The sequence below is a fragment of the Hoplias malabaricus genome, chromosome 17, assembly GCF_029633855.1.
Source record: "Hoplias malabaricus isolate fHopMal1 chromosome 17, fHopMal1.hap1, whole genome shotgun sequence".
NCBI classification, from domain to species: Eukaryota; Metazoa; Chordata; class Actinopteri; order Characiformes; family Erythrinidae; genus Hoplias; species Hoplias malabaricus.
The window spans coordinates 31,407,905-31,433,371 of NC_089816.1; the positions used below are offsets into that span (position 1 = coordinate 31,407,905).

Below are 25,467 nucleotides of genomic sequence, written 5' to 3' on the forward strand. Positions count from 1 at the left end.
CGTCCAAAATACGTCTAACAGTCGTCTTTTCAACGTCTGTGTTTGGACGTCTTTTCAACTTTCATTTTCAACCTTAAGAGAACGTTGATTAGACGGCAGTCATTACGTTATTTCAACGTTCGGCTAAATGTTTACTGGGTTGATATCAGGGGTTTGGTGCTCAACACTATAATCGCCTGCGAAAGTTGGGGCTCTCTCCTTGATCCGTTTGCTCTAAAGACAGAGATTATTAGGCGCATTGTCTCTTCACTGAATGGAAGCGGGGAGACAGACGTGGGCTGTTCACTACGGCGCTGTTGAAATTTCATATTATATTATTTCCTTCCCTCGTGGAATAATATGGGCTTTTTTATTTCACGTGTCCTTGGAGTAGGAGGGTCCTAAAATGTGCATTTGAATTCATACTAATAATTAATGTATAATCCACAAAGTTAAGACGGGGTTGTTGTTGTTGTCAGGGGACTGTTGTTTGTTGTTGTTGTTTTTTCTTTTTTTTCTTTTTTTTTTGCTTCGTTTGCTCAGCGCGAGCGGCTAGAGCTGCCTCGTGTTAATGACATGCGCCGACGTCAGAGTTAAAAAAAAAGAGAGAGAGAGAGAGAGAGAGCAACTTGTCGAAAGGGGAAAAGGAAAACGAGCTGGACTTAGATGCAAACGGAGAGTGCGAGAGAGCTGCACGGAGTGGGGGAGAGAGAGAGAGAGAGAGAGAGAGAGAGAGAGAGAGAGAGTTGAAAGGGTTGAGACACAGACATAGGAGAAGAGAAAGAGCCGAGAGGGGAGAGAGTTGGAGAGAGAGCGAGTTGAGAGATGGAGCTCTTCTGCCTGGAGGCAGACTCGGTGGTCAGAGCACGGCCGGACCCGAACCTGTTGTCCGACGACAGGGTGCTGCTGAGCCTGCTGACCATCGAGGAGCGCTTCCTGCCGCAGTGTTCCTACTTCAAATGCGTGCAGAAGGACATCCAGCCCTTCATGCGGAGGATGGTGGCCACCTGGATGCTGGAGGTTTGGAGGCTTTAGACGCGGCTTAGCTGCTGTTTTTGCGTGTCCGGCTTTGAGTGGACAGTGTGCGGTGTGTTGCGTGACCTTAGCGACGTGTGCAACCCTTCGCGTTTCTTTGAAATGCGTTTTTGACGCCTGATGTTCGTGTGTCTGTGTGTGTGTGTGTGAGAGAGAGTGTGTGGAGAAGTTTCTGGATGTAAAAGCCTACAGACCGCAGCGTGTCCCTGGTGTCCGTAATATAACGAAAATAAAAACTCGTTTTTAGAACCGCAGCGTTTCTTTTTATCGTTCGTGTTTTATTAGGTTTTTTTTTGGACTGGATTCATGTTCGTGTACGCGCCTGTGTCTATGTGTGTGTGTTCCTAGAGACGTTTTTCGATTAAAACACTTCTAAAATCACCGCTAAAAAAAGTGCAGCGAGCGCGCGAGCACACGAAGGGCTCTCTTTCTGCCCCTGCTTGCCCTCTGGGACCGATTTTGCCCAGGGTTTTCTTGTTTTCTGCCCCTGCACACGTATGCACAGCTGCTCCGACATCGCCATGTTGGGTTTTCACAGTCGCGGGGATTCGGCCGCTGGAAAATATAAATACAAACAGCGCGAGACAAGGGCACAGACCCACTCGCGAGGGTCCGCGGAGGGCAAGTTTAAGGGGCAGAATATAGTTTGCGCGAGAGGCTAGTCTACGAACGGAGGCTTTAACGGCCTCCGGAGAGCGCGCGGAGGGGGCGGAAGGGCGAGGGCCGCGACGCGAGGAGTCGGACCCCGCGGATTAAAGCTGATTTCCGATCGATCCGGGATCGATAAGTGAGGGATCGCGCGCGGACACGTTAGCGCAGACGCCGGGCGTTATTTTCATGCGTCGAACACGCGGCTCGAGCCACGCGTTGAATTTCTATAAATTTTTTAAAGCGGGCCGCGCGGTGCGAGGCGGCGAGAGCAGCCGACGCGCACTCGGGAAAACGAGTTAAAAAGCGCTTAAAGTGGGACTTTTGCGCGATGACAATTGTCGGGAAAGATGCAGAAGAGCGCGAGGAACATTTTCATGTGCGGAGCGTGCGCGGGGACAATTTATTTCTATTTTTAAATATTTTATGAAAAGATGACGAATTTTAAAAAAGGGCGTCCGGAGCGCGTGCAGCAGGGTGTTACTTTTTCTACGCTAGGTCTCTCTGCGTTTGGGCTCGCGCGGATCGGGACTTGAATTCGTGGCGTAGAGAATTGTTCGGAAGGATGTGGTGATTTTTTGGGCCGTTTAGAGGGACTGCTCAGCGGGGGAAACGGGACACTTCTGTCCGTCCGCAGTTGGCCGCTCGCTCTTCGAATGATTCTGAACGACTCTTCCTGTTGAAGCTGATCGATTCGATTCGTTTCTGATTCGGGATCCGTCATCCGTCACTGCAGAGCTTCAAACCCCACGCGTGAGTCTAGGGCTGGGTTTAGTGATCACTGATTGCTAACGGACCCGCTGACGTCCAGCTGTTAGTTTTTTGCAAACCACAGTTTATTTTGTTGATCTTCGAAAATTAGCGAACACCATTTTCAGAAAAACGCGAACACATTTCCACACACAATAACCATCAATTATTGCCTGCGTTTTCAGTGAACACGAATGGAAATAAAACACAGACTTATTGCGTGTTGCATCTTTTGTGCTCGTTTTCCCCCAAATATTTAAAACTGAGGAAATGGCCGGAAATTATGCCGAATATTTATGAAAGTTCTCTGCAGAATATTTGTACATTTCCGCTTAGAACCTCAGCAGAACCTCAGCGACTCATGCTTTTACCTATCACTGAAACTGACCCAGCCCTAGAGTCATACTCTCAGTCAATTCAGAACTGCAGAGTCCAGCTCCAGTGACTGGAACTCAAGATCCACATTTGAATAGCTCTATGTTTAAATGGACCCAGATGACCCCCAGCCTCCCTCCTGCAGGTCTGCGAGGAGCAGAAGTGCGAGGAGGAGGTCTTCCCCCTGGCTATGAACTACCTGGACCGCTTCCTGTCCGTGGTTCCGACCCGAAAGTGTCACCTGCAGCTGCTGGGGGCCGTTTGCATGTTTCTGGCCTCGAAGCTGAAGGAGACGCGGCCTCTCACCGCCGAGAAGCTCTGCATCTACACGGACAACTCCATCAGACCTCACGAGCTGCTGGTAGGGCTCAGCGCACCGCTGCATCACCTGCTGGACTCAGAGGGGCATGAGACAGTCCTCCGCAGTAGCTTTTACACTAGCTTTATGTTCGTTGTTTTATATTTAATAACACTTTAACCTTAAACTTAAACCTCCATTGATCATTATTATAACACTTGGCAATGACTCTTTCCTATATACATCAAAAGCAGGGGCTCTAATAGGTCTGTTACAGCAAGTATACTCATATAAATCTGTGGGGCTTTAATTATTATTATTATTAAGGCTCATACGCATAAAAAACGAATTTGTAAATGATTCTGATTACATTGAATATTCTTCATGCATTTGTCAACTGTCTCCAGAATCCATTATTGATTTTTTTTCATACTCAGTCATTTTCAGTCTTCAGTGCTGTCCACACCAATATTTTGAACACAGCTCTTAAGTTTGCGGTAGCAGTGAAAGACTGGAGGCCGTGCAATGCAAATGGAGGGGCTTTTGCTGAGGGGGGGGAGGGGGGGCGGTCTGTGGATGGTAGATGTAGTGAGCAGCGAGCTGTGATCTAATGCACATGCACCAGCACGAGCCTCCCTCCCATGAGCCTCCATCACCATCTAGTGGCAAATATGCAACCCCTCCATTGCAGAGCCTGGAAACAGGGGCTTGCTTCTCCAGTTCCGGCTTCATAGCACACACACACACACACACAGAGGGGGAGAGAGAATGCTGAATGATATGGGCGCATTGATTGATGTCCATGTAGCTCCTGGTTTCTGCTCAAGAGGAAATACGCGTGGTCATTCAGTTTGGTGATAGCGATGGTGATAGGAACCGGACGTCTGAAGAGTTTATTGCCTTTAAATGTAATCACACATAGCAATAACCCAGGAAGCTTACGGAGCCATTATTCTGAACCAGTCCATAACTGGACCATTATATTCTGTGGAAATTTTGAAAACAGGGTGGCCTTATCCTTTAATCGTTATGTTGAACTGATAGTAGATGGCCGTAGAGCCGTTCATGAGATAAAGGTGCCAGAGGATCTTGGATGTGAAGCTGTAGAAGGAAGGTGCTTGTTTTACAGACCTCCTTTGTATTTGTCATTTTTTAGGAATGAAGAAGAACTGGAGCTTCCAGGAGGACCCCTCCGTCTGATAGATCACTCAGGCAGGGAGACGTTTAAAAAAGGAGGCACATTTATCGGTTAAATCCGAATGCCATTTCCTCCTAAGCATTATATAAACATTCCAGCCCGAGCTGCCATTCTCCCGCAGTGTGGTCAGAGAAGTCAAGTATGAATGCAACAGGGCTTCTCCACTCTGCTGGAGATCGTGCAGTCTGTACTCTAGGGCACTGTCGCAGTCTAGAAGTCCGGGCTTTGAGGGGCTGGCCGGCTCTCAGTTGAGCTGTTGTTCTCACCTCCGGCTCGTCGGTTTCCCTCTCAGTGACGGAAATGGACAGAGCGATGCTGATTCTGGTCAAAGATGACACTACTCTGCTACTTTCCTCAGCAGAAAACAAAACAGTTGTGGTCCACTTTTGTTGTTCTTAAAACAGCTTGGGGTTGTGTTCAGAGCTGCCGCCGGGCTGGGAAGAGTAGCAGATGCAGGAAACCGGAGACGTGCTGTCACAGTCACATCTCGTTGGCCTCTTCTGAGTGATACAATGTTCTTGTAAATGGAACCTTACTCGCGAAAGAAGCACTGATGAGAGGAAGTGGTAGTCTGAACTTGTGTTGCAAGCATGCCAGAGTCACTTCGCAGTTTGGCCTCAAGTCAGAAATGGCAGTGGCGTGCTGTTGATATTAAAAACATGGAAGGTTCTTGTGGGTTCATTAGCAGGGGATTGGGGTTTTTGGTGGCGGCTTCGTCTCAGACCCGTTTTAACTCCTAGATCCCTAGGCTTTGATTATTACTTGTTCACTTTAGAAAGGAACGTATGTAAAATGTACAACTGTGGTTCAGTGCCAGTAAACGTCTGACAGAATGCAGGTTGCCATGGCGTTCGCATTACTGAAATAACAGTGGTTATCCATGATCAGGGCAAGGTACACCACCAACATGGCTTGTTGTGTAATGTTCCCCATGTTAATGATACCCTAAGTGACCATCCCAGTGTTAACTACACTTAGGGTGGTTTTATATAGGCACGTGTTTCTGAAGCTTTCCTTCATATAGTGGATGCATCTTCTTCCTAGTCTGTAATCACTATAAAAGTCATCCGAAACCTGATCTTTAGATTCCTATTTCAATCCCCTTATTTCTGTACATGACCACATACTGCTTGCTTGTCTAAACATGCGAGATCGATCAGATAAAGATGCAAAAGTAGGCATTATAGCCTGCTGTCTAAAAGCAGTCAAGAGTTCCCAGTTGGTTTGGAGGAATGGAGTCCTATAAAAGTACGATCACGAACTGTGAAGTTCCTCCGCATGCTTTCTATCAGCAAAACGTGTGTGATGCGTTCTGCCCTACCTCGTGATGGTTCCGCAAGGTTAGCAGACCAGGCGTTTCGACTCCTAGGGCGACTTCAGAAGTCTTAAGAAAGGGCAGTAGTCAAATCTTCCCGAGTGGGACAGCTGTAGGATCTCGCAGGGGTCTTTCGCACCGCAGCATGTTTTGGAAATTCTTAGTAGTTTGTTACCTCTAAAAACCACGCTGCTAGGGCAGTGAGTCATTCTGCTGCTGAAACCCAAGCACGCAGAGGTGGCAGGAAGATCAAACAGCTCAGTGAGTTCGCCGTCACCGTGCACTCATTGTACACTCATTCAGAATATCACTGCTGTTCACCTGTGGTGGAATCATCTTTGGGCTGGCTTCACAGAAAAAGTCTTCAGGGATTCTTGAAGTCTGCGGATTTAATGGCTACCACATTGGGCCACCTCATGACTAAGTGCATGTGGTTCAGCGCTGGTGAAAAACGTCTCCGTCTGAATGAGCACACTGTCACAAGGACTGTCCCTGAGAACACAATTTTCCCCAATTAGTCACTCAACCCCTTGTTGCTTTTCCCACTTTAAAGCAGAAGAGAGGGCTGCTGTTGGAACGTCACTGACTGTTTCCTGAATGAGGTGCAAACGGGAGCACACACACAGAGTGTTGATGTTAGTTTGGAGTGCATGCTTTCTGAAGAACTGTCTAGCTGGGGTCTGAGCTAGCCTGGGGGGGGACACTGTGAGATCAGTGTGGAGACATGTGCTACAAATGTCTTATTCCAAACATCACCTTTTATCTTCACGTTATGCATTAATGTCAAGTAAAGGCAGAGCCGGTGCTGTCACTATGCCAGTTCAATTTAAACCCAGTTCACCATTTGTTTAAGTCTGTTGCAGAAAGCCTTCTGATCTTTGCCGACGTTTATTCCCGCGCAGGTTACGGCTCATACCATTCCCATGTTCCCCACAGGCAGTAAAGCACTTTTCATATTCGCTGTCTCATAAAAGACTGTGAGCAAGGATATGACACGCAACTGCCATTTTACTTTATGCATTATGGCTGAGTAATGAGCATCAGCATTTTGCTGCAGTATTGCATTAGCGTCCAGTGACTGGGTCGCTTTTGTTTGTTGTCATTGGTCTTGTTGAACATGGACATTTTTCCAGTATCTGCGTTTTACATTCCAAAAGTTTGTGCTTTCCACCGTCTGCTGTAGCTCGCCCTTGCGACTGCCGCACACACACATACATAAATTCACAGTAGTCGCCTTATCCGGGGAAAGCATCTGATGCTAAACAGACTCTGTGAGGTCATTGAAGTTGGTGTATTCTTGCTGAGCTTACTGGGACCCGAGTAGCTTACAAGGAAATTTATGGTTAACCAGGGGCCGAAGCATAGCTCCAGTCGAGCTGCACTCATGCCTCTGTCTCCCTGGAGTATTAACATCACTGTGTAGTGCAGGGATCAGACACATCAGGAGAACCAAGGCCATAATTTAGGCCTATTTATGTTTCTACTGAGGTCAAAGTTTGTTTTGCTATAATGGAAGCAGTGATGGGAAATGAGCATATCACATCTGGGAGATGTGTGTTTGTCATCCAGGTCAGGTCTGACTAAGCGGAGTTGGATTAAAATGGTTGCAATTGGTCAATATTCTTTGCCACTGTTGGTACAGTAGCAACTTAGCATTTGTGCTAATGTAAGAATGCAATATATCATATTGTATAAAATGTTAATTTAGTTCTATATCATATCATGACTAGCAGGTTAGCTTAAGGCTAAAGTATTAGCTTGTAGCTAATATTGTACCTCTGTATAGCTAACTGCAATTATAAAACGGAAAATAGTAATTTTATCATTAATAGAAGCAACTGCGTATTTTTGCTGTATTAAATTCAGCTATGATCGTATAATATTTAATCATATAAAAGATTTTGTGACTTTATTCACCCATAGTAATTCTGACACTGGAGATCCGTTAAAGGTTCTTAAAAACCTTGAAACAAAAATCAATGTATGGACACACTTAAAAGGTTTAAAGAAGCTCCACAGATTCTAAATATATATTTATACTCGAAGTCCCCCTCCCCCTGATCATCAGAGAGATGTGGTATGTTTTTTTATTCTTGCTAAGAAAAAATCCCTAATGCTTCAAAATTACACTTTCACATTTGTTCAGCAAGCACAAGTCTATAAATATCCAATTAGTCCCTGCCTCTATCTTCAGTTACCCCTCAATCACTGACCCCCAGTTTAAAAGCCCCACATGGCAAGTTGATGGGATTGGTTTATTAGGCTTGTGAGATCAAAAACCCTAGCACTGTGAACACATTAGTTTGAGACTGTTTTGGATCACAATCAGTTGGAAAGCAGACATTCCCAGCCATGGCACCAACTGCTAATATCACTCATGATTTGTGATGGCAAAATTGATCAAAACCTGACTGCAGGTAGTATTTAAATAATATTAAACGAGTAACTAAATACCAAGACCATTCTTCACTGGGAACCAGGTTGAAGGCATGTCATGCACACTCAGGAAAGTTAAATAGCAGTCAAGAAATGTGGACCAACTTTGACATATCCAATATCCCCTGGGCAAACATGCTTTTTATAGATTACACTTCAGAAAGTCGAGTGTATCTCTTCCATTTCGTCAATTTGCATTCCACTTTCAGCACAACCCAAAATACCTAAGATTCTTAAGATAGATCCTACATTTACCCAGTGCCCTAGATAGGCCTTTGCCACTGTTATGACATCCAGCTTAAGGCCTACTTTCCTACAGCAATTTCTTCGAAATGCATTTACATTTTTTGCTAACACTTTATTGGGGGCAGGTTTCATGAGGAAATATGACACTTACATAAACTTTTCATGACAAACTTTTTAGATATGTGTGAATTTACACCTACATTCGTGGCACTGAGTAGACACCCTTATCCAGAACAACTTACAGTTATAGTCATATTTCAGATTGGCTAACTCTTGCTCAAGTATTCCTGTTTCTGTATTGAGCTGTGCTACCCCAAGCAAGGAGTTGAACCCTGGGTCTACTGTGTAGTCAGAGGTGTTATCCACTATGCTACACCAAGCATAAATGCCTGCAGAAATACAGGTTTTGATCAGTTTGAGATGTCAAATGTACACCAACATCAACAGAAACTTTATAAAGATGATGCTACTTGGAATAAAGATTTATAAATGTTCATGGTTATCACAGAAGCCTTACACAAGTGTCATGTAGTAAAAGTGTTACCCATTGGTTTTATGAAAACCAGTATAGGTTCCACTTTTTTGTAACCTCATGCCTCTATTGTATCTGTGGTTTCCTTCAGGAATGGGAGCTTGTGGTGCTGGGGAAGTTGAAATGGAACCTGGCTGCTGTCACTCCAAATGACTTTATCGAACACATCGTGAAGAAGCTGCCACTGCCTGAGGATAAGCTGGACCTGATCCGCAAGCACGTGCAGACCTTCATTGCCTTGTGCGCCACAGGTAGGGCTGCCTCCAGTCATTGGTGTTGAACTGTATGTGGATTGGGTTGTGGACCACAGAATGCTGTGTTGTTCTGAAAAAAAGCCACCAGTCGAAGCTCCTTAACACATCTGTGTGTTCATACCATTCTTAGGTGGTGCAGTTGATTCCTTTGGTCAACATTTTTTCTGTCTTTGTTACAGCATGTTTCAGCTCCCTGCTGTAGTTACCACCATAAATCACCAGTGATGGGGGTCAAATTCCACTTTGCTCCTCCCTATTTCAGTCCCGGAGGTGTATTTTTACTCTTTAATTATGGCCTTCACCAACTGATGCTCCAGACAAACAACAATATACTGAGCATTAAAATCTAAACTGGAGAAAAAACTGTCAAGTGCTTGGGAAATGATATCATGGTTGGCATGTGCTTTGTATTTGTCTTGCGCTGGTGTTTTGTAAGGGCGAATGATAAAAGATCCGCTGCCAAATCAACTGGGTGCTGATACCTTGCGTCAACACCCTGGCGAATGTTGAAAAATATCCTCATCTGCTCCTCTCAAAAAAGAAAGAGAAGTCAACTTCTGAAGGGACAGTAACTTTAGAAAACACAATTCAGGTTGCTTCTGCACACTCACAGCCACCACATGCAATGCCGTTACCTTCAAATAAAGGCATGCAGATAGAAACCTGGGCCTGTAACAGAGAAGACTGTTCTGTGGAAGTCTTGATGCCTTCGGCCAATATATTCAGAGGGCTGGAGGTCAGGGGGCATATCAACGGCAAGCACTGAATGGAGAGGCACTTCAAAGGGCAGCTGTCTGGTTAAGGGCATTCCTGCACAATGCCGATCCGACGGCTACTTTGTGTGGGGACGGAGGGCAGCATTGTCTCGGTTCTTGGCGGCCGGATTATATCTTTGAGATCAAACATGGAGCAGAGAGCGAGGGTGAGAAAAAAGTTGATGGGGGGGGTGTATTGTTCTGGGCGATCCAAACAACCAAGCATGTCGTGTTTTCATACCTCATCCCTGCTTCTCACGCCTCCCGCCTGCTCCGGGGCATGAGTGCTTTCCCATGTTGGAACGTCTTTGTGGGGCAGGTTCTCCCGGCTGGTCAGAAACTACCCACAAGAGGTAATGTAACCCATCTGGGTTTCCCCTGGGCACCCATATCCCTCCCTGGGGTAGCTTGTCCCTCCCAGGTCTTTAGCAAAGAAGCCCTGTGTCTGAAGCAGGAGAAGATAAGTGGGCGAAAGGAATCGAAGCACATGACAGGTCTTTAAACGTAACACTTTTGATGTGGGTTCTCCTTTTGCGGATTGTGCAATGGATATTGTAAATATGTTGTGAAAGTCCTCTGACAGGAGACGTTGGTGGTATCCATGGGAACTGGCTTGAATCCCATTGAAGATACTCGCTGCCATCCATCTCCCTCTTGCAGTCCTTTCTTTCTCCTTTTTTTTAGAGTCACTGAAGATCCTGAACGCCTTTCAGTTTCACATCCATTTCTCACAGTCCTGTTGTGCAAGACTGTGAGTGCACTTTGTCCTTGATTGCTCCAGTGAAGTAGCTGAAATGGTTTTAGAGTCTTCCGCAACTCATTTAGAGGCTAGTAATAACAGATATCACAACATAGGGTTTGAAACTGATCCAATCCAGTGCTGATAAGGAACCACAATGGTCGATGCAGCCCCAGAAATATTTTTTTGGTTAAAAGATTTTTACTGTTCTCAACTATTTTTATGGCCTGACTGATTCCCCAGTTGTGGCCTGCTTATTCTGTTTCTTTGCATTCTTTCCTGAGAGACCAGCATCCCCCCCATGTTTTTTTCAGAGGGACTTGCATAAATCAAGGCCTCTGTATCTGAATGAGAAAAGAGAAAAGAGTAGGGGGTGGAGAGAAAGAAAGGCCGCTAATTTTTAATGGTTCCTCGCTTTTGATAAAACAGTTCCGTTCACTTGTCGGGATATGGTCAGGCGGTGTAGGCCAATTCCATATTAATTAATAACTTGAAGAAGGCCTTCACGGCTATGCAAATCGCTGGAGGTGCTGGGGGCATCTTAGAAAGAGAAAGGAGACAAAGGCACGTCACTTCATTTCATATGCAGAAACATGTAAGGGTCAGTATGGAAGGAGCACCTGATAGGAAACTACAGAATTGCTCTGGAGAGGCCTTCACAGGAACCAGCTCATGAATGCAGATTATAGCCCATTCTTCATTCAAACACCTAGAAACCGATCCCAAAGTCTGTTATCCAAGGGTGTGCTTCAAGAAAAAACACCATCATAGCAGCAGTATGGGTCTGATCCACATTTTCTCAGTTGTTTATATGCCATTGTTTATGTATGTCCTGTTGTTTCAGTCTGAAGGGGACTTGAGCAACGGGAGTGCATCTGCTTTGAAAAATGAAAGCATTTCCATGGACGTAGCATAAGTATGAGTTTGGTGGTGTCGATGTTTGTTGATATAAGGCCTGATTAGTCAGAGCTCACTATGAGTCTTCTTCCTTTGTATGCCTTGAATAATTTCCTGCATCCATGCTGCAGGAAGCACTGAAAGCACAGCATTCTCCCAAGAATTTCCCTTGCTGTGTGTCATAGGAACTCCCAAGTGGGTTACCACTGTTTTCTGGCGCTAATCAAAACCACATTATCCTGTCTGAGTGTACAGCAAAAATGCTAATGATTATGCAAAGTTAGCCCCCGTGAAATCCAAATGTCATGCCCACACATGGATGGTTTCAACGTATAAAAGGTGAATTCATCATGGACTTCACCCGCAAGAATGACTTAATTGCAATTGCCTGATCTACCCCATTCCCCATGATGGGATGGTGCCCTGTTCAGGTTGTGTTACAATTACCAATACCCAACTCTGGACCCACCACAACAACCCTGATCAGTATGAAGCTGTTATGGAAAGTCAACACCCTGAATCAGGAGTGAATGATCACATGCAGGAGAGAATCCTATGTGGAGGACTTCTCAGAGCCTGTTTTTTTTTCATAGAGCTTGGTTGCCAGCTGTTTACTAGGCTTGTATCAGAGACATCCTTGAGGAGGGCTAAATACTGACTGCTCTATTTGTGTGTACAGGGAGGGGTCAATATAGTTGAACAGTGAATCTGCCAATTCATGTCATTCCTATTTCAAGAGGCAATTGCTGGCCTGTACGCTGTTGCTCAAGTCTCTGTACTGAGGTGCAAGACTGAAGCAAGTTGTTACAGGATTTCAACAGTTTAGGAGAATTCCTGTTTTCGCTTCATCTGAGTTACAGCGTCTTGGCAGCTTTCATGATAGAAGTGTCATAGTAAGATGCAAACAATAGGAGGACAGATTTGGACTTGGTTGCCAATCTGATATTGACAGCTATGCATTCCATCCTTATCATAAAAAGATATAAAGAATAGAGTTGTCACAGTTATTTACAAATAACTACTATAAGTTATAGCTATTACAGCTGCCAGTTTGGATGATGATGATGATGATGCAGTAAGACAAACAGCCCAAAGGACTGGGATTTTTATGTTATGCTTGGTTTGTTACTGCACAGTTTGAAAAACTCTTGAGTACTAAAGTAATCATTAAAATAATAAGCCTATTACAGTCTAGTATTGCTGGGCCAAACATGATAACTATCTAACCAACCAACCCTAAACAGCAAAATGGAAACATGCCACAATATACCTATAATCCAGCCTCCCAACTGACCATGTACCACTAAGACTCACGTCTACATACAATTTTACAATCAGCTTGGAGTGTATTATGTAAAATCTTGGGTTTACACACAGCTACAGTTGGCCTTTCCTCCATTCTGGATTTACAGCACTGCTGTGTAAAGTCCCGCCCCTTCAGGTCACTGTAACTATTGGTCAAGGATGCAAATTCTAATGGCCACGTTCACCACTTGTCACTTGTGAGCCCAGTTTTACTCTTGAAATGAATTCAGCCTGGACCACAGAACCACCCATTGTGATGAATTTCATTACAAATTAAGACTTTGCTTGCTTTTCAATGAATAATTTCCACAGTTTCATAAGATTTCTCACTCATATTTTGATATATTTATATATGTTATGACAGTAATCATCAAAAATGAACAGTAGAAAATAACTGAGGGCTGCTTAAATAGTTTCAATCACCACAAACATTTCTAGACGGTATATAATAGTTGGGACAGGTCTAATAATCCTTAGTTTACTTCATTAATTATACAATAAATAGTGGGAGATATAACAGAATGTCTAGTCATGATACAACACTGAATCCAGTGTGTCCAAATTTCAGTTCAACCCTGTAATTAGCATTTAGCATTTCATTTCTGCACATTCCTGTTGAAACTCCACATTGCGCAACCTCTACAGTAATGTCACATAGCAGGGTTTTAACAGATGGTGGCGGTGTTTTGTCTTTGGTCATAAAAGTGCAAATATTGGGACATTTATGTGAACTGACGCCAGTGGACCTTAACAGAGACAGACATAGAGTAGTAGCTTTAGCACCTACCACATCTCACTAGACCACAAGAGTCCAAGAATTTACTGTCTGTCTGTAAGCTCCCTCACTAACACTCTCTAAGTGGCTCGTTCCATTTGACTGTGGGCTGTGGTGGGTGATATACTGTGATGCCAAATCCAAAATGTTGTTTACATTTGACCTTTATCAATCAGTGGAGCCTGGCTGCTCAAAATGGGGCTTTCTGTAAACTGCGATTAATAAGCTACGCATCACCATGGAATCCTGGCAGTTGATTTATTGCTCTTAAAAATCATCGCTCTCTTTGGCTGTTCCTCAACTTTCCAGGCGTTTAATTAATTTACAAGTTAAATGCGTATGCAGCGCATCGCACCCACCCAGGAGTTGGCCGCGTTGGCGCGGTCCTGAAGTTGCTGTGTGGGGAGGGCAAGAGAATGGCTCATTGAAGGGGACGAGAGGCTGGGGGAGCAGGCCAGCCAGCCGCCGCTCACAAGGAGCCTTCCATCGCAAGCGACCCCACTACATACACTGATTTTCCCCTGCATGCATATCAATGAAGGCATGCAAAATACAACCATTCTTCCCCTGCCACCCGCTCACACACGCCAGAGTGTCCGGCTCTGCCGCTAACATGTGCGCACCCTTGTTCCCCAACAAAACTATCTTGTGCCGAGTGCGAAAAATCCAGTTGCTTTCCAATTTAGTGTACACTAGTCAAGTGTACGAAGCTATGGCTCACACTCTTTTTGGGATGCCCCTATACCAGATGGCAGAATAGACCTTAAGGCAAATGATGTAATGCAGCCCTTTTGCATTAACTTAGCATTAACTCTGCTTTTCCTTGTGGCTAGAGCTTAAATCCCTTTCTGCCACAGGCTCAGCTACGTACACAGGGGTGTATGGCGAGTTCATTTATTTGTCAACACTGAGCCGTGAGTTCAGCGTCTGGTTCTGAATGTTAAGAAGGCAACTAAAGGATGGTTCTTTAGCAATCAAAGGCCACCTCTTTGATTTCCCCCCAAAAAGAGAAAAGAAATGAAAAATCACCCTCAGGGCCATCTTGAGTTTGCTTTGAATACGACAGCATGGTAATGCAGTGGCCACTGGGGTCCACTCTGTGAGCCCATAGGTGGCCCGGCTTCAGAGGAATGGCAGTGAAGGAGGGGTGGTGGGTTTCTTTTCTTCTGCCAAAACCTCATGAGGGTCTGGACACAGACAAAAGAATGATGTTAGGAGAAACAGCCTCCCCCTAAAACTTCCCCAGTCAATTCTTCTGTCTCAAACCTGACACACAGCCCCTGGCCCCAACTCCCCCCAACTTTTTTTTTTTTTTTTTGCGCCTCACAGAAGGATCGATGTTGCGTCTCTCTCAACTGGATAAGAAGAGGTGATGACTCTCGACAAAGAAGAAACGCTCACTTGCTCACTGAACCAAATGTCAGCACTCAATTAATATGCTAAAAGATAGCAGCCTTGCTAACACAGCTCACAAGCTGCTGCAACAACAAAAATCTGGGCAGTCTGACGGCCTGGTGTCAGGGGAGGAAAAGTAAGAAACACAAAAAGTAGAAAAGAGAATATAGTGAGAGATCTGGTTTGAAAAAAGAAAGAAAGATCGGCGGAAATAAACGAGGCAGGCAGCGTTAGCTATTAGCAGCTACGGTTCTGTATACACGCTAGCTCTTTCTCTCTTCTTTATATTCTTCTTTTCTTCCTCTCCTATCTTTTCTTCAACTTCTCTCAGCCAGTCACACTTTTGGGCTCAGGCCCATTCACAAGCTGTCTTATTTGCATTATGAATGACAGTGCGAGAGCTAACAAGGTTATTGGTCTTTGAGACGCACGCCTGTGACCACACGTGGAAAAAGGACCTACAGCAGTGAGCATTGGCAGGGCGACGCTGGCGCTTTATCCGCTCCTTTCCAAGAGCTGTGGGGCTTTTTTTTTTTTCTGGGAGCACACAATTTACTTAGGAGCTGGAAGAAAAGGGGCCGAATTAGGGAGAGTGGCTGAGGGGGGATTGGAAGGGGTAGCTTTGGGGTGTGGGGGGGGGGGTGGTTTCTTTCAGCTTCTTTTTAAGCCAAGTGAACCCTCATTATCCTGGGTTGCAGTCATTAGCAAAGGACTGTTCAGAGACCTAATGGCAATGGCCTTTGTTTATTAGCATTACTGATTCTTATCATCGTCTCATATGTTTAAATGTGTGATTGATTACATGAGAGGGTTTTTTTTGCATATGTTGAGAAAGAGAGTAAACTTTACTGTTCATTTGTTTAGCGTAGTTTTTGTATGTAAAGACTTTATCAAGTTTTGTCACTGAACGGAGGTTGAATTGCATTAAAGGGCTAGCATTAGCACAAAAGCTCCCCAGAACCTTATTCTTTTTTGGACTCCAACCAGTTTTCAGTTACACATTTTAACTTTAAATCCCTAATATATATTTTTTTGCACCTCCCTCAGATTTCAACTTTGCCATGTACCCTCCATCCATGATCGCTACGGGCAGCGTGGGAGCAGCAGTCTGCGGCCTGCAGCTCAACAGCACAAACCGCTCACTGTGGGGCGACAACCTTACAGAACTGCTTGCCAAGATCACAAACACAGAAGTTGTGAGTATCTTAGCTTTAATCTAATGATTCTGTAAACAGCACCCAATCTTTAATCAAAGAGTTAGATCTACAAGACCTTTCCTCTGGCAGCTGTACCGGGCTGATTTCTTCCACATGAGATTGCACATCTTTGTTTCATGCTAGAACATTTAGGTTAAGAGCAAATCTTGTTTATATTACTGTGAATTGTAGCATTTACATGTGGTGTATGCTGTATTTTATTTTACACTAATACTCTGTGAAACTAAGCTGGAAATTTGACCATGTGAAGCTGCAGTGCTGTAAAGCTGTCTCCAACATCAAGGCTTAGATCCATCAAAGAGCAAGAAGCCATGTATTTAAATGTCTGATCGCCCAGAGCTTCATATTTGTATCATGTAAAATGGTCAACCTGCTGGCAAAGCGTTAAGACACTTCTTTTCCTATAGTCTCACACAGCTGTCCCATAATCCCCATTGCCGCCTCTGGTGCTCTGCTCTGCTATTCGCCCCAGGAGGTCACATGCCACATGTGTGTTAAGCTATGTAAATGTGCCTGAAATGGGGCACTAGCGTCGGGGTGGGTGTGTGGCGGAAAGCAAAGGGATCAGGTTAGTTTTGTGTTAGCCCTGCGGATCTCTGACATGAAAAGGAGCTTGATGCAGGCAGAATGCAGGACGGTGTGTGGAAGGGAGAGAGATGGGGGCTTAGAAACGCAGCCAGATGGCCATGTGGCCCCGTGGCAGGGCACCCAGTCCAAACACAGGCAGGGCTTCAGCTGCAGTGGGGAGGGGGAGCAGGGGTGGACTGGCTTTTGTCAGGGTGCTAGCTTGCTTCAAGACCAGGGAGGGAGGGGTTTGAAGAAGGGGGTGCACATTTTGGAAGGGTCGACTGCAGTGGCGGTAACACTGCTGTTATTTAAATCCAAAGTTCTTAGATGAGAAGGTCCCTCTTTTGTCTGCATTGCAGCACCCCTGAAAAACATCAAGCACCGTTGGGTGTGTGTGTGTGTGTGTGTGTGTGTGGCTGTGGCACAGTGCAAGGAGATTGCGCTTTCCTACTTATTTACTCAGTGGGCATGTGTCCACCTCCAATTCAATCTCACATTCACACTGAATTACTGGAAGTGAAATGGGATTGACCCCGACTGAGAGACCGTGAGGAGGGAGACCACAGAGCCAGGGCGCGGTGGCTTTATGCAAACGACTCACAAAGCCTCACACATAACACACTGCCCCACAGCCTCATGGTTCTTTGAGTTTGAGGTTCTTTGGAAAGGAACGAGTAGAAGAGAGGAACAAGGGAAATCAAGGTGGGGGAGAGAAATGACAAGGGTCCGAAGAGAGAGCCCTGAGGGTCACCCTAGGTGTCAGCCCTGAGAGGGCAGCCCTCCAGCCAGAATTCAACCCCTCTGGCCGGACGGCAGCCGTGGCAGCATGTGGTGTGTGAAGTCGTGCACCGTAGTGGAGGAAAAATAAACAGTCCTCTGAAGCAGTGAACAGTTCTCAGTGTGTGAGGAGTGTGAGGTCTCCGCCAGTAGAAATGAACTAGACGCTCCATGATCAACTCTTCACATTCCTGGATGCCAACAAGCCATACCTTTGAAAAACATACAAGAGGGGGCAAAAGCTGTCTGGGTCTACTAGGTTTTTTTTTTTAACCTGTCATAAAATATTATAGAGGCTCAGGAGGTGTCACTATTATGCTTCCTTTAACTTCCTGAATTGGGTCTCACTGCTGACCCACCCTGATCTGGCAGAAGTGATGGGCCATCTAATAATTTTTTGATGTTGCTTTTTAAAAAGAAAAATGGACAACAAAATATACATTACCTCAGATTCTAATATTGCTAATAATCAACAGTATCCACTGTGAACTGTCTTTCAAATGGAACCAGGGGTGGATTCTGCTTTATGCTTTAAAGCTAGACCACCTGAAGCTCTGCTACATCACACCGATGAATAGCAGGAACATCCTTTAGCCCAGAGCATTAGAACGTCCAATAATGACCTCCATGTTCGGCCTTCCCAGTGAACAGTTATTCCATGCAGTTATTATTTATGACGTTATTCCCAAAGTTCACAAAAAGCCAGCAGTTGCTGGAGAGCATCAGGCCAACAGCGGAGCTCTGCAAGCCTTTATTTATTCTTAACAATTTTAGCAAGTATTTTTTTTTTCAATAGGCTGCATTTAAAATTCTTTTAGAACCCTGATGTGAAAAAGGCACATCTGATGTGTGGCAGAGGTGGGGCGGAAAGTGGCCAGGGAGTCGTCTCACAACCAGATGGCGCTGCCAACCTCCCCGCAGGGCACCCTGCTGATATTTGCGGTGTCCAGTGCCTGTGGTTTTCAGCAGACATGCGACTGGGCCAAGCGGCCTCCACCAGTGGCTGTGGCTCTGTGTGTCTAAGTGTGTACGCCTAGCCTCAAACACACCTGGTGGGGTGTGATGGGTACAGCAGTGGGTTCCATGTTCACAGGCCAAACCAAGGATGGCTGAGAAATTGGCTTTGGCGTCTCATGCAAACTCTATGGCCTCCCTTCTCAGAACGAAGCAGAAGCGTATATGAATTTTCCAGCTGGCAGTGCGTGTTTACAGTAAATGTTGTTGTTGTAGCTCATGTAAACTGTAAATGATGCTCTTTGGCTCTTAGTGGGAGTTTTCGTCTCATCGTTAATGCTCAGTTTGCTGGCTTTGAATTACTCGAGAAATATGAATTAGCGGAGTTCCTGTATGGTTTAGGTTGGGGACGCATGGCTTCCTGCACTGAGCCCCTTTGCCTCGGCTGAAGCCTTGGCTTCCTCACAAGATTCAGCTCTGGATCTGGATAAATAAATAAAGAGAGATGTAGGGATGCACGATTTACCCTCTTGCATTGTGAGGTTTTTACTGTTGAAAAGTCGTGGCTTTCTAAAAGTAGGTGAAATGTCAGTCATTTTGAGTCGAGGCATGTTGAGAACGTTCATCTGCTCCAAATATTGGAAAAAAGGAAATGTTGGGGGCTAATGCTGAGAGTCAAAAGTTCCATTTTAGGGAGGAGCATAGGCACAGATATTTGGGATGTAGGAGAATGTGTTAGGACCCCTGGCCTGTTGCGCCAAGCCCATGGGACAACATCTTAATCCCTTTCGTTTCTCAATGCTCCACTGGCCCCGTTATGAACCCAGTGAGTCTTTCTTTCACTCCCCAATAAAAAACAGACATCAGTGCCTTCTGCTCTCCGTGCTCTCCCTCCCTTCTGTTCAAGATGGCATAGCGAGTGACATCACAGCCACTGCCGGCTCTTCGGCAGAGTCGTGTTTGCCTTGTGGTCGCTTAAAGCTTATCCAGTGTCGCCCTCCTCTGGATTAGATCATGGAGAGGCTCCTTTTAGAGCCGGTCCCGGTCTGACCAGTAGTCACACATTGAAGTCATTAAAAGTTGCTTGAATTAAGCCTGTGGGGCTTGGCGCGGGCTTGCCTCTGCCTCTATAAAGAGCAGCAGCACAGAGGGGAATGTCTTTTAAGAAGCCGGGCCTGGCATTCTTGCGGTAAGACACAGGCAGTTCCTTTGCATGTTTTATGCTTTAGTTAATTTTCTCAGAGGAATTTATTTTTTATGACTAATAGCGGTACATCGCAGTGGGAAGCTGGGAGACCTCTGGAGGAGATTACGAGGACGGCGGTCGCTTTCCTCCGCAGCGACACAGACGACTACGCCCTCTGAGCGGCACCAGGGCCTTTCCTCGACAAAAGCACACGCACCTTTCAGCTGTAACCGATGCCTTCTGGGGACACGTTTCCCTAAGTGTGACCAAACCTCTCAGCGACATCACGTCGTCCAATAGAACAGCAGTTTTAGCCAGTCTCTGTGTACTTCATAAGGTTTACGGAGCCTTGGGCGGGCTCTTGCTGTCCACCCCACACAGTGTCTCAGAGGACTACAGCGGGTGATAGCTCTGTTCTTTAAGTTTGCGCATATGTACGCCAAACGCTCGCCTGGCCCGGGAGCCACACGTTAACATGGGTTCAGACTGTGGACCATCAGCTTTTAATTAGCTGTAAATGTCAAAGGAATGCAGCCTCTCCACAAGCAACACATTCTCCACAGGCCCTGCCCCTGAGGCTTCTCACAGCAGAAACTCTCCCACAGACGCCTGGTGTACTTTAGACCCACAGAGGAGGAGCAGGAGAGGGTATGCGCTGCACTTTAACTCAGCTCCACCAGAGGGCGCCAGTCTTGAATTGCATGGTGTGCTCTCTGGTGCCATCCACTGGTAGACTGGGGATTTGTTTACATGTAATGCATTAAAAAGGAGAAAGAAACACTTGAAACACACCATTAACAATGCTTTTATATTTGGTATAAATTTCCTCACACCTGGTTCCTATCAACGATGGACTATTACACAATCTTTATGAGTGAATTATGATTGGACGATTAAACCCTTGCAATTTATTGACTTGTTATGTAGGTGAAAGGGAGCTTTGTTCTTTGAAACTAACAGCAGAGCTGTGGTGGTCTCATGTGGTACCCCCTTAAGGCTGTTACCCTCTTGTTAAAAGAGAGAAGAGAAAAAAAAGGCACTGTCTTTGTCTTTCCACAAGACATGGATGCAATTAACATAGCTTTAGTACATGCAGCGTTTATATCCACTGTCGTCAAGGCAACTTGTACTGTGTGTGGATTGGTCCAAGCCTGGATGTAAGGGTGTTACATATAAACATCTGAATGTTCCGAATCATACGGCTCACTTTCCATGACATTCGTGTGTGAACTAGCTTTAGTTTTGGAAACTAAAGCATTCATTTGAAGCATATTAAAGCATTCATTTGAGTACTATGAACCGTGACTGCACGTGACGTGACGTCACATAGGCTAACAATATCAGGAACATCTGTGTAACGTCTTACGCCAAACACAGTTAAATGAACTCACGGTTTGACGGCTGTTGTCGTTTGCAGGACGTGCTGAAGGCTTGTCAGGAGCAGATCGAGCGCGTGCTGATGAACAGTCTGAAAGAGGGACGCAGACAGCAGCACAAACAGCAGCATCAGGAGCAGGGTCCCGGCAACAAAGCTCTAGACGACCAGGACCAGTCCAGCACGCCCACCGACGTACGGGACGTCAACTTGTGAACTTCGGAAAAAGGAGCGGCGCTTGAATATTCGAAAGGAAAAAAGAAAAAAACAACAAAAAACAAAAATGACAAAAAAACAAACAACCCCATCGAGAAGTGCTTGCTAGTCTTTGTAGTTTTTTATTCCGTTTTTTTTTCTCAATGAAAATGAAATTCCCTGTACATTACAAACAAAAACAAAAGATATTTTAGATACAAAATAGATATTTTTGAAGTGAATTGATACTGATGCAAAAATCCTATAGTGCCTCAGATAATAGAAAGGGAAAGCTATGGTCTTTTGCAAAACTATTTTTGATTATAAACAAAAAGGTTGTATTAAAAAGCTGTAGTTTAACATGGCTTTAAAAAAACAACAAAAAAAAAGTCTACTTTTAAAAGACTGGCGTGTAACGGTACACATTGCGGGGCTATGTTTTTTTTCTGTTTTGTTGTGTTTTGATTCAAGTTCAAAAAAAGCCTGAACTTGAACACACACACACAGACACACACACATAAATTCACACACACATTCACACACACACACACACACACAGGGGTGCCATGAAGCTTGTTAGTGGATTTCCCCCAGGTTTGCTGTGTGGTTGAGGACGGAAAAGGCCTCGGAACTGTGTGTGAGAGATGAGAGATGAGGCTGAAGCCTTGAGGATGTGGATGTCCGTTCGGACAGAGAGCCTCTGCATTACTCCACCACAAATATCCACAAGGCTAACTAAAAGGAGTTCACTTTAGCCTGAAGATATATCGAACACATTTGATTTCAGTGTAATGCGTTTGAGTTATATCTTGAGAACAGGCTGTTGTTATTATTGTTATTAATATTATTATTCAATCAGCAAGTTATTGTCTCTCAATCCTTAAAATACAGAGACTCCAATAAGCTTTTATCAGGCTGCTTGTGTGTGCATGCGTATGAGCGGATGCGAGTGAGTGTGTGTGAGAGAAAGTTGTGCTTAGCGCACGGCGGAGGATGAGGCCACAAAGTGTGAGGCTCAGAGAGGGCAGTCTGTAGCGCTTTCGCCAGCTTCAGAGTTCCACGGACCACCTGTATCACTGCCTTCTGTTTGTGCGCTTATATTTTCGTTCCCTGGGACCTGGGGCTGAGCCCACCCCGGCGCACGGGCCTGAGAGGAAGAGTCACGACACAGGAAAGAAGAGAGGAGAGAAGATTCCATATCAAAGTGTGCAATGGAGGAGGTGATAGTTCATTAAAAAGCGGCCTTGCTAGTACAATACAATCTATTTTAGACGTTTGTTTCTGTGTTTCTTCGTGTGGCGTTTGGCTTGTGGGCGGTTTGGAGTCGAAAGAACCCGAGGCTGCTTTGATTGTTGCTTAAAGAGGTGCTAGGGCTGAACCAGGACTCGCGGAGTGTGGATCCTACGAGCAGTCAATGAAAGTGCAGGGTGGATGGAGGAGGATGACGATGAAGCTGTGTGGGTTTTACGGAGATAGGCATGCTGCTGCTGAGGTGGACATGACGTTGGCATACCAGAGAGGAGGTGGAGGCCGAAGGAGAAGACCAGATGTGGTTTCCTAGAGATGGATGCGATAATTTAAGTTCTTTTATCTATTTGTTTGTTCGTCTGTTGAGTTTGTTTTGTGTCTGTCTAGGGGTTTTTTGGATTACAGACCAGTATCTAAACCAGTTGAATCGACACTGCCAGCTAATTAGTGGGGAAGGTGTTACACAGGGAAGCTGAATTGATTAGAGGGACGTCTTTGTTTTATTTTTAGTTTTGATCGGTGCGTCTGTAGTTCCTCGGTTTCAACAGCAAAGCACTTTGAGCACATACACCCTCATCCCCTTTGAGTCATATTAGTCACGGGCTAATTATGAGTATTTTTTCACATGTGGGCTGGTCTCCTATGTTTAAATCGTTGCATATCGGTTCATCGATATTAGCCAATGTGGACATTCCAACACCAAGAGAAATTAACATTCCAATGAGGGAAATATTTAAAAAAATCAACCCCCTATGAACCTGCAGTTTCTGCTGTTCAATTCCTTGTCAATTGGTTGTACATGGAGGTTTATCAAACCCTCATAACATCGGTCATTTGCACGCGAGGGCGGTAATGCTGTTTTATAGATGAATTTGTGAAGCTGCTCTATCAGAGATGGCAAAAAAAATGCATTTGTTTCATATGGTGCCTTGAATCCTATTGATGCTCTGTATCCTTGTGCATTATTTTAGTCTGTCGATCCGCTGTTCAGTCGTCTCCTTTAACAAAAAACCTGCTGCTTCCAAAGGTTGGACTGGCAATGGATTTAATACGTTCCACGAAAGTCACAAGACTAAGGTGATGTGCACGATGCAGTGACTCATGCACAAGTCTCTACAGAGTTAGGGCAGTTGGGGCAGTCCAGCTTCGTTTTTTTTTGTCTAAATGTAGTCTGTGTTTCAGCGTCTTTCTGTGGGTGAAGGAGATTCTTTGTAAATTCCCTTAACTAACTGATGAATTCCAAATAGCTCCTCTGAGGCATTTGGGTTAATTTAATCAGGTTATTTCCACTCTTTCACCATGAAAGCCCTTTGTCAAGTGATTGTAAAAGGTCTCGTTTTATTCCTTTCCCCAGGTCCGCAACAAATGAACCGTAGTACTGTTATCGTAGACTGCGCGGCTATGGGATTTGAGATTTGGATATGGACCGAAATAGTGCTTCTTAAGGGTTAAGATACTGTATTCCAAAGTGAAGAGCGGTAGAAGTGGTTGTGAAGACATCAATCAAGTGTCAATATTTTTATTGATTTTTTTTTTTTTTTTTGCTGCTAAAAGCTATGATTTTTGTTTCATCAAATACACAAAAATAACATAGTCATTGATGTCACTTGAGTGTGCTGCTATTTTATAAACAATTGTATTATAATTATTTTACTGCTTACAAGAAACTTTGAGAATGCAGAATTAGAGGGGAATAGAAAATCCTGAAAAGAAATGAGTGACTGGAACTGATCTTTTTGTACAGTATGCTCTTAAAGCATGATTCTTTTTTTCCTTTTTTATCTCGTTTTCCTGCTCTCCTTTTTTCGCTGTCACAATCTGTAAGTACGGTATGTCTATACCTCAGGTCTACTGGACGAATCTCAGTACCTCACAACACATCACAGTTTTTCGGGAGCCGATGAAGGACAGCTTAGAGTCTGACATTGGGAGGTGGGGGGGGCTTTTAATAGTCTCCTGTTAGTGGACAGCGCAAGGCTCCCACCTGGACTTCAACCAACCATAGTGGACGGAGGAGGGGAAGAGATTCCCTGTTTCTTCACACGTAAGCATTTGAACTGAGATACGTGAGAATAATGGAACGTTTGGCTTGTTCACCACCATCATTTTAAGGTCTCGTTTGGAAGTCTCACTCTGTTTGAAGTCTCCTCCCTCCACTATGACAATATCATGTACCTCAAATATGTCTGTTGCACAACCTCTTTTCAATAAATATCTGCTTCAAAGTGTGCTCTGCCATATTTGTCCATTATTATTTTCTTGATTCTAAATAGACTGATAACGTACAAGTGTGGTCTTTTTCTTTTACAGTACTTTAGCTGTCAAATGAGTGGAAATGGCCCAAACAAATAAATAAATACCTGGTTCAATCCTCACCTGAGGTCACTCTGTGTGAGGAGCTTGGTGTGTTCTCATGTCTGCATGCGTCCTACTCCAGTTTTCTCCCACAATACAAAAATGCATGTTGGTCGGTGGACTGGTTGTGCAATATTCTTCACAGGTGTGTGTGTGTGTGTGTGTGTGACCCCACCATGATCTTGATGAGTGTTGCCGGCCTCGGGACTAAGAGAAACACGGTAAAATAGCCTATTTGCCTTAATAAAAGAGAGAACAGACACAGAAGTTCAGGTGTGCACAGCTCTAGCATTCTGTTATTAATACAAACACAAAGAAAGGTCATACAATTTAAATACTAGAAATAACTTCATAAAACTAATAAAGAATAAGGACTCAAGAAGACAATAAATCCAAAAAATAACCCAATTCATTCATTCATTCATTCATTCATTATCTGTAAGCGCTTATTCAGTTCAGGGTCACGGTGGGTCCAGAGCCTACATGGAATCATTGGGCGCAAGTCGGGAATACACCCTGGAGGGGGCGCCAGTCCTTCACAGGGCAACCCAATTAATAAATAAGCATATTCTAATTAATTTACCCTAAAAGAAACAAACCCAATTTAAAGAACTAAACGCAAGTATAAACACAAAAGGATAAAATGAAAATAACAAAGAAG

General features: G+C 44.7%; 1 protein-coding gene across 1 annotated transcript; it reads left to right on the forward strand.

The window, feature by feature from the left end:
• The first annotated feature begins 723 nt into the window (after positions 1–723).
• ccnd2a (cyclin D2, a) lies at positions 724–24,679 on the forward strand. The gene is made up of 5 exons (XM_066649231.1): positions 724–999; positions 2,933–3,148; positions 8,904–9,063; positions 15,980–16,128; positions 21,051–24,679. The coding sequence occupies exons 1-5, from the start codon at positions 805–807 to the stop codon at positions 21,222–21,224; spliced, it is 894 nt and encodes a 297-aa protein (XP_066505328.1). The 5' UTR covers positions 724–804; the 3' UTR covers positions 21,225–24,679.
• The last annotated feature ends 788 nt before the right edge of the window (positions 24,680–25,467 follow it).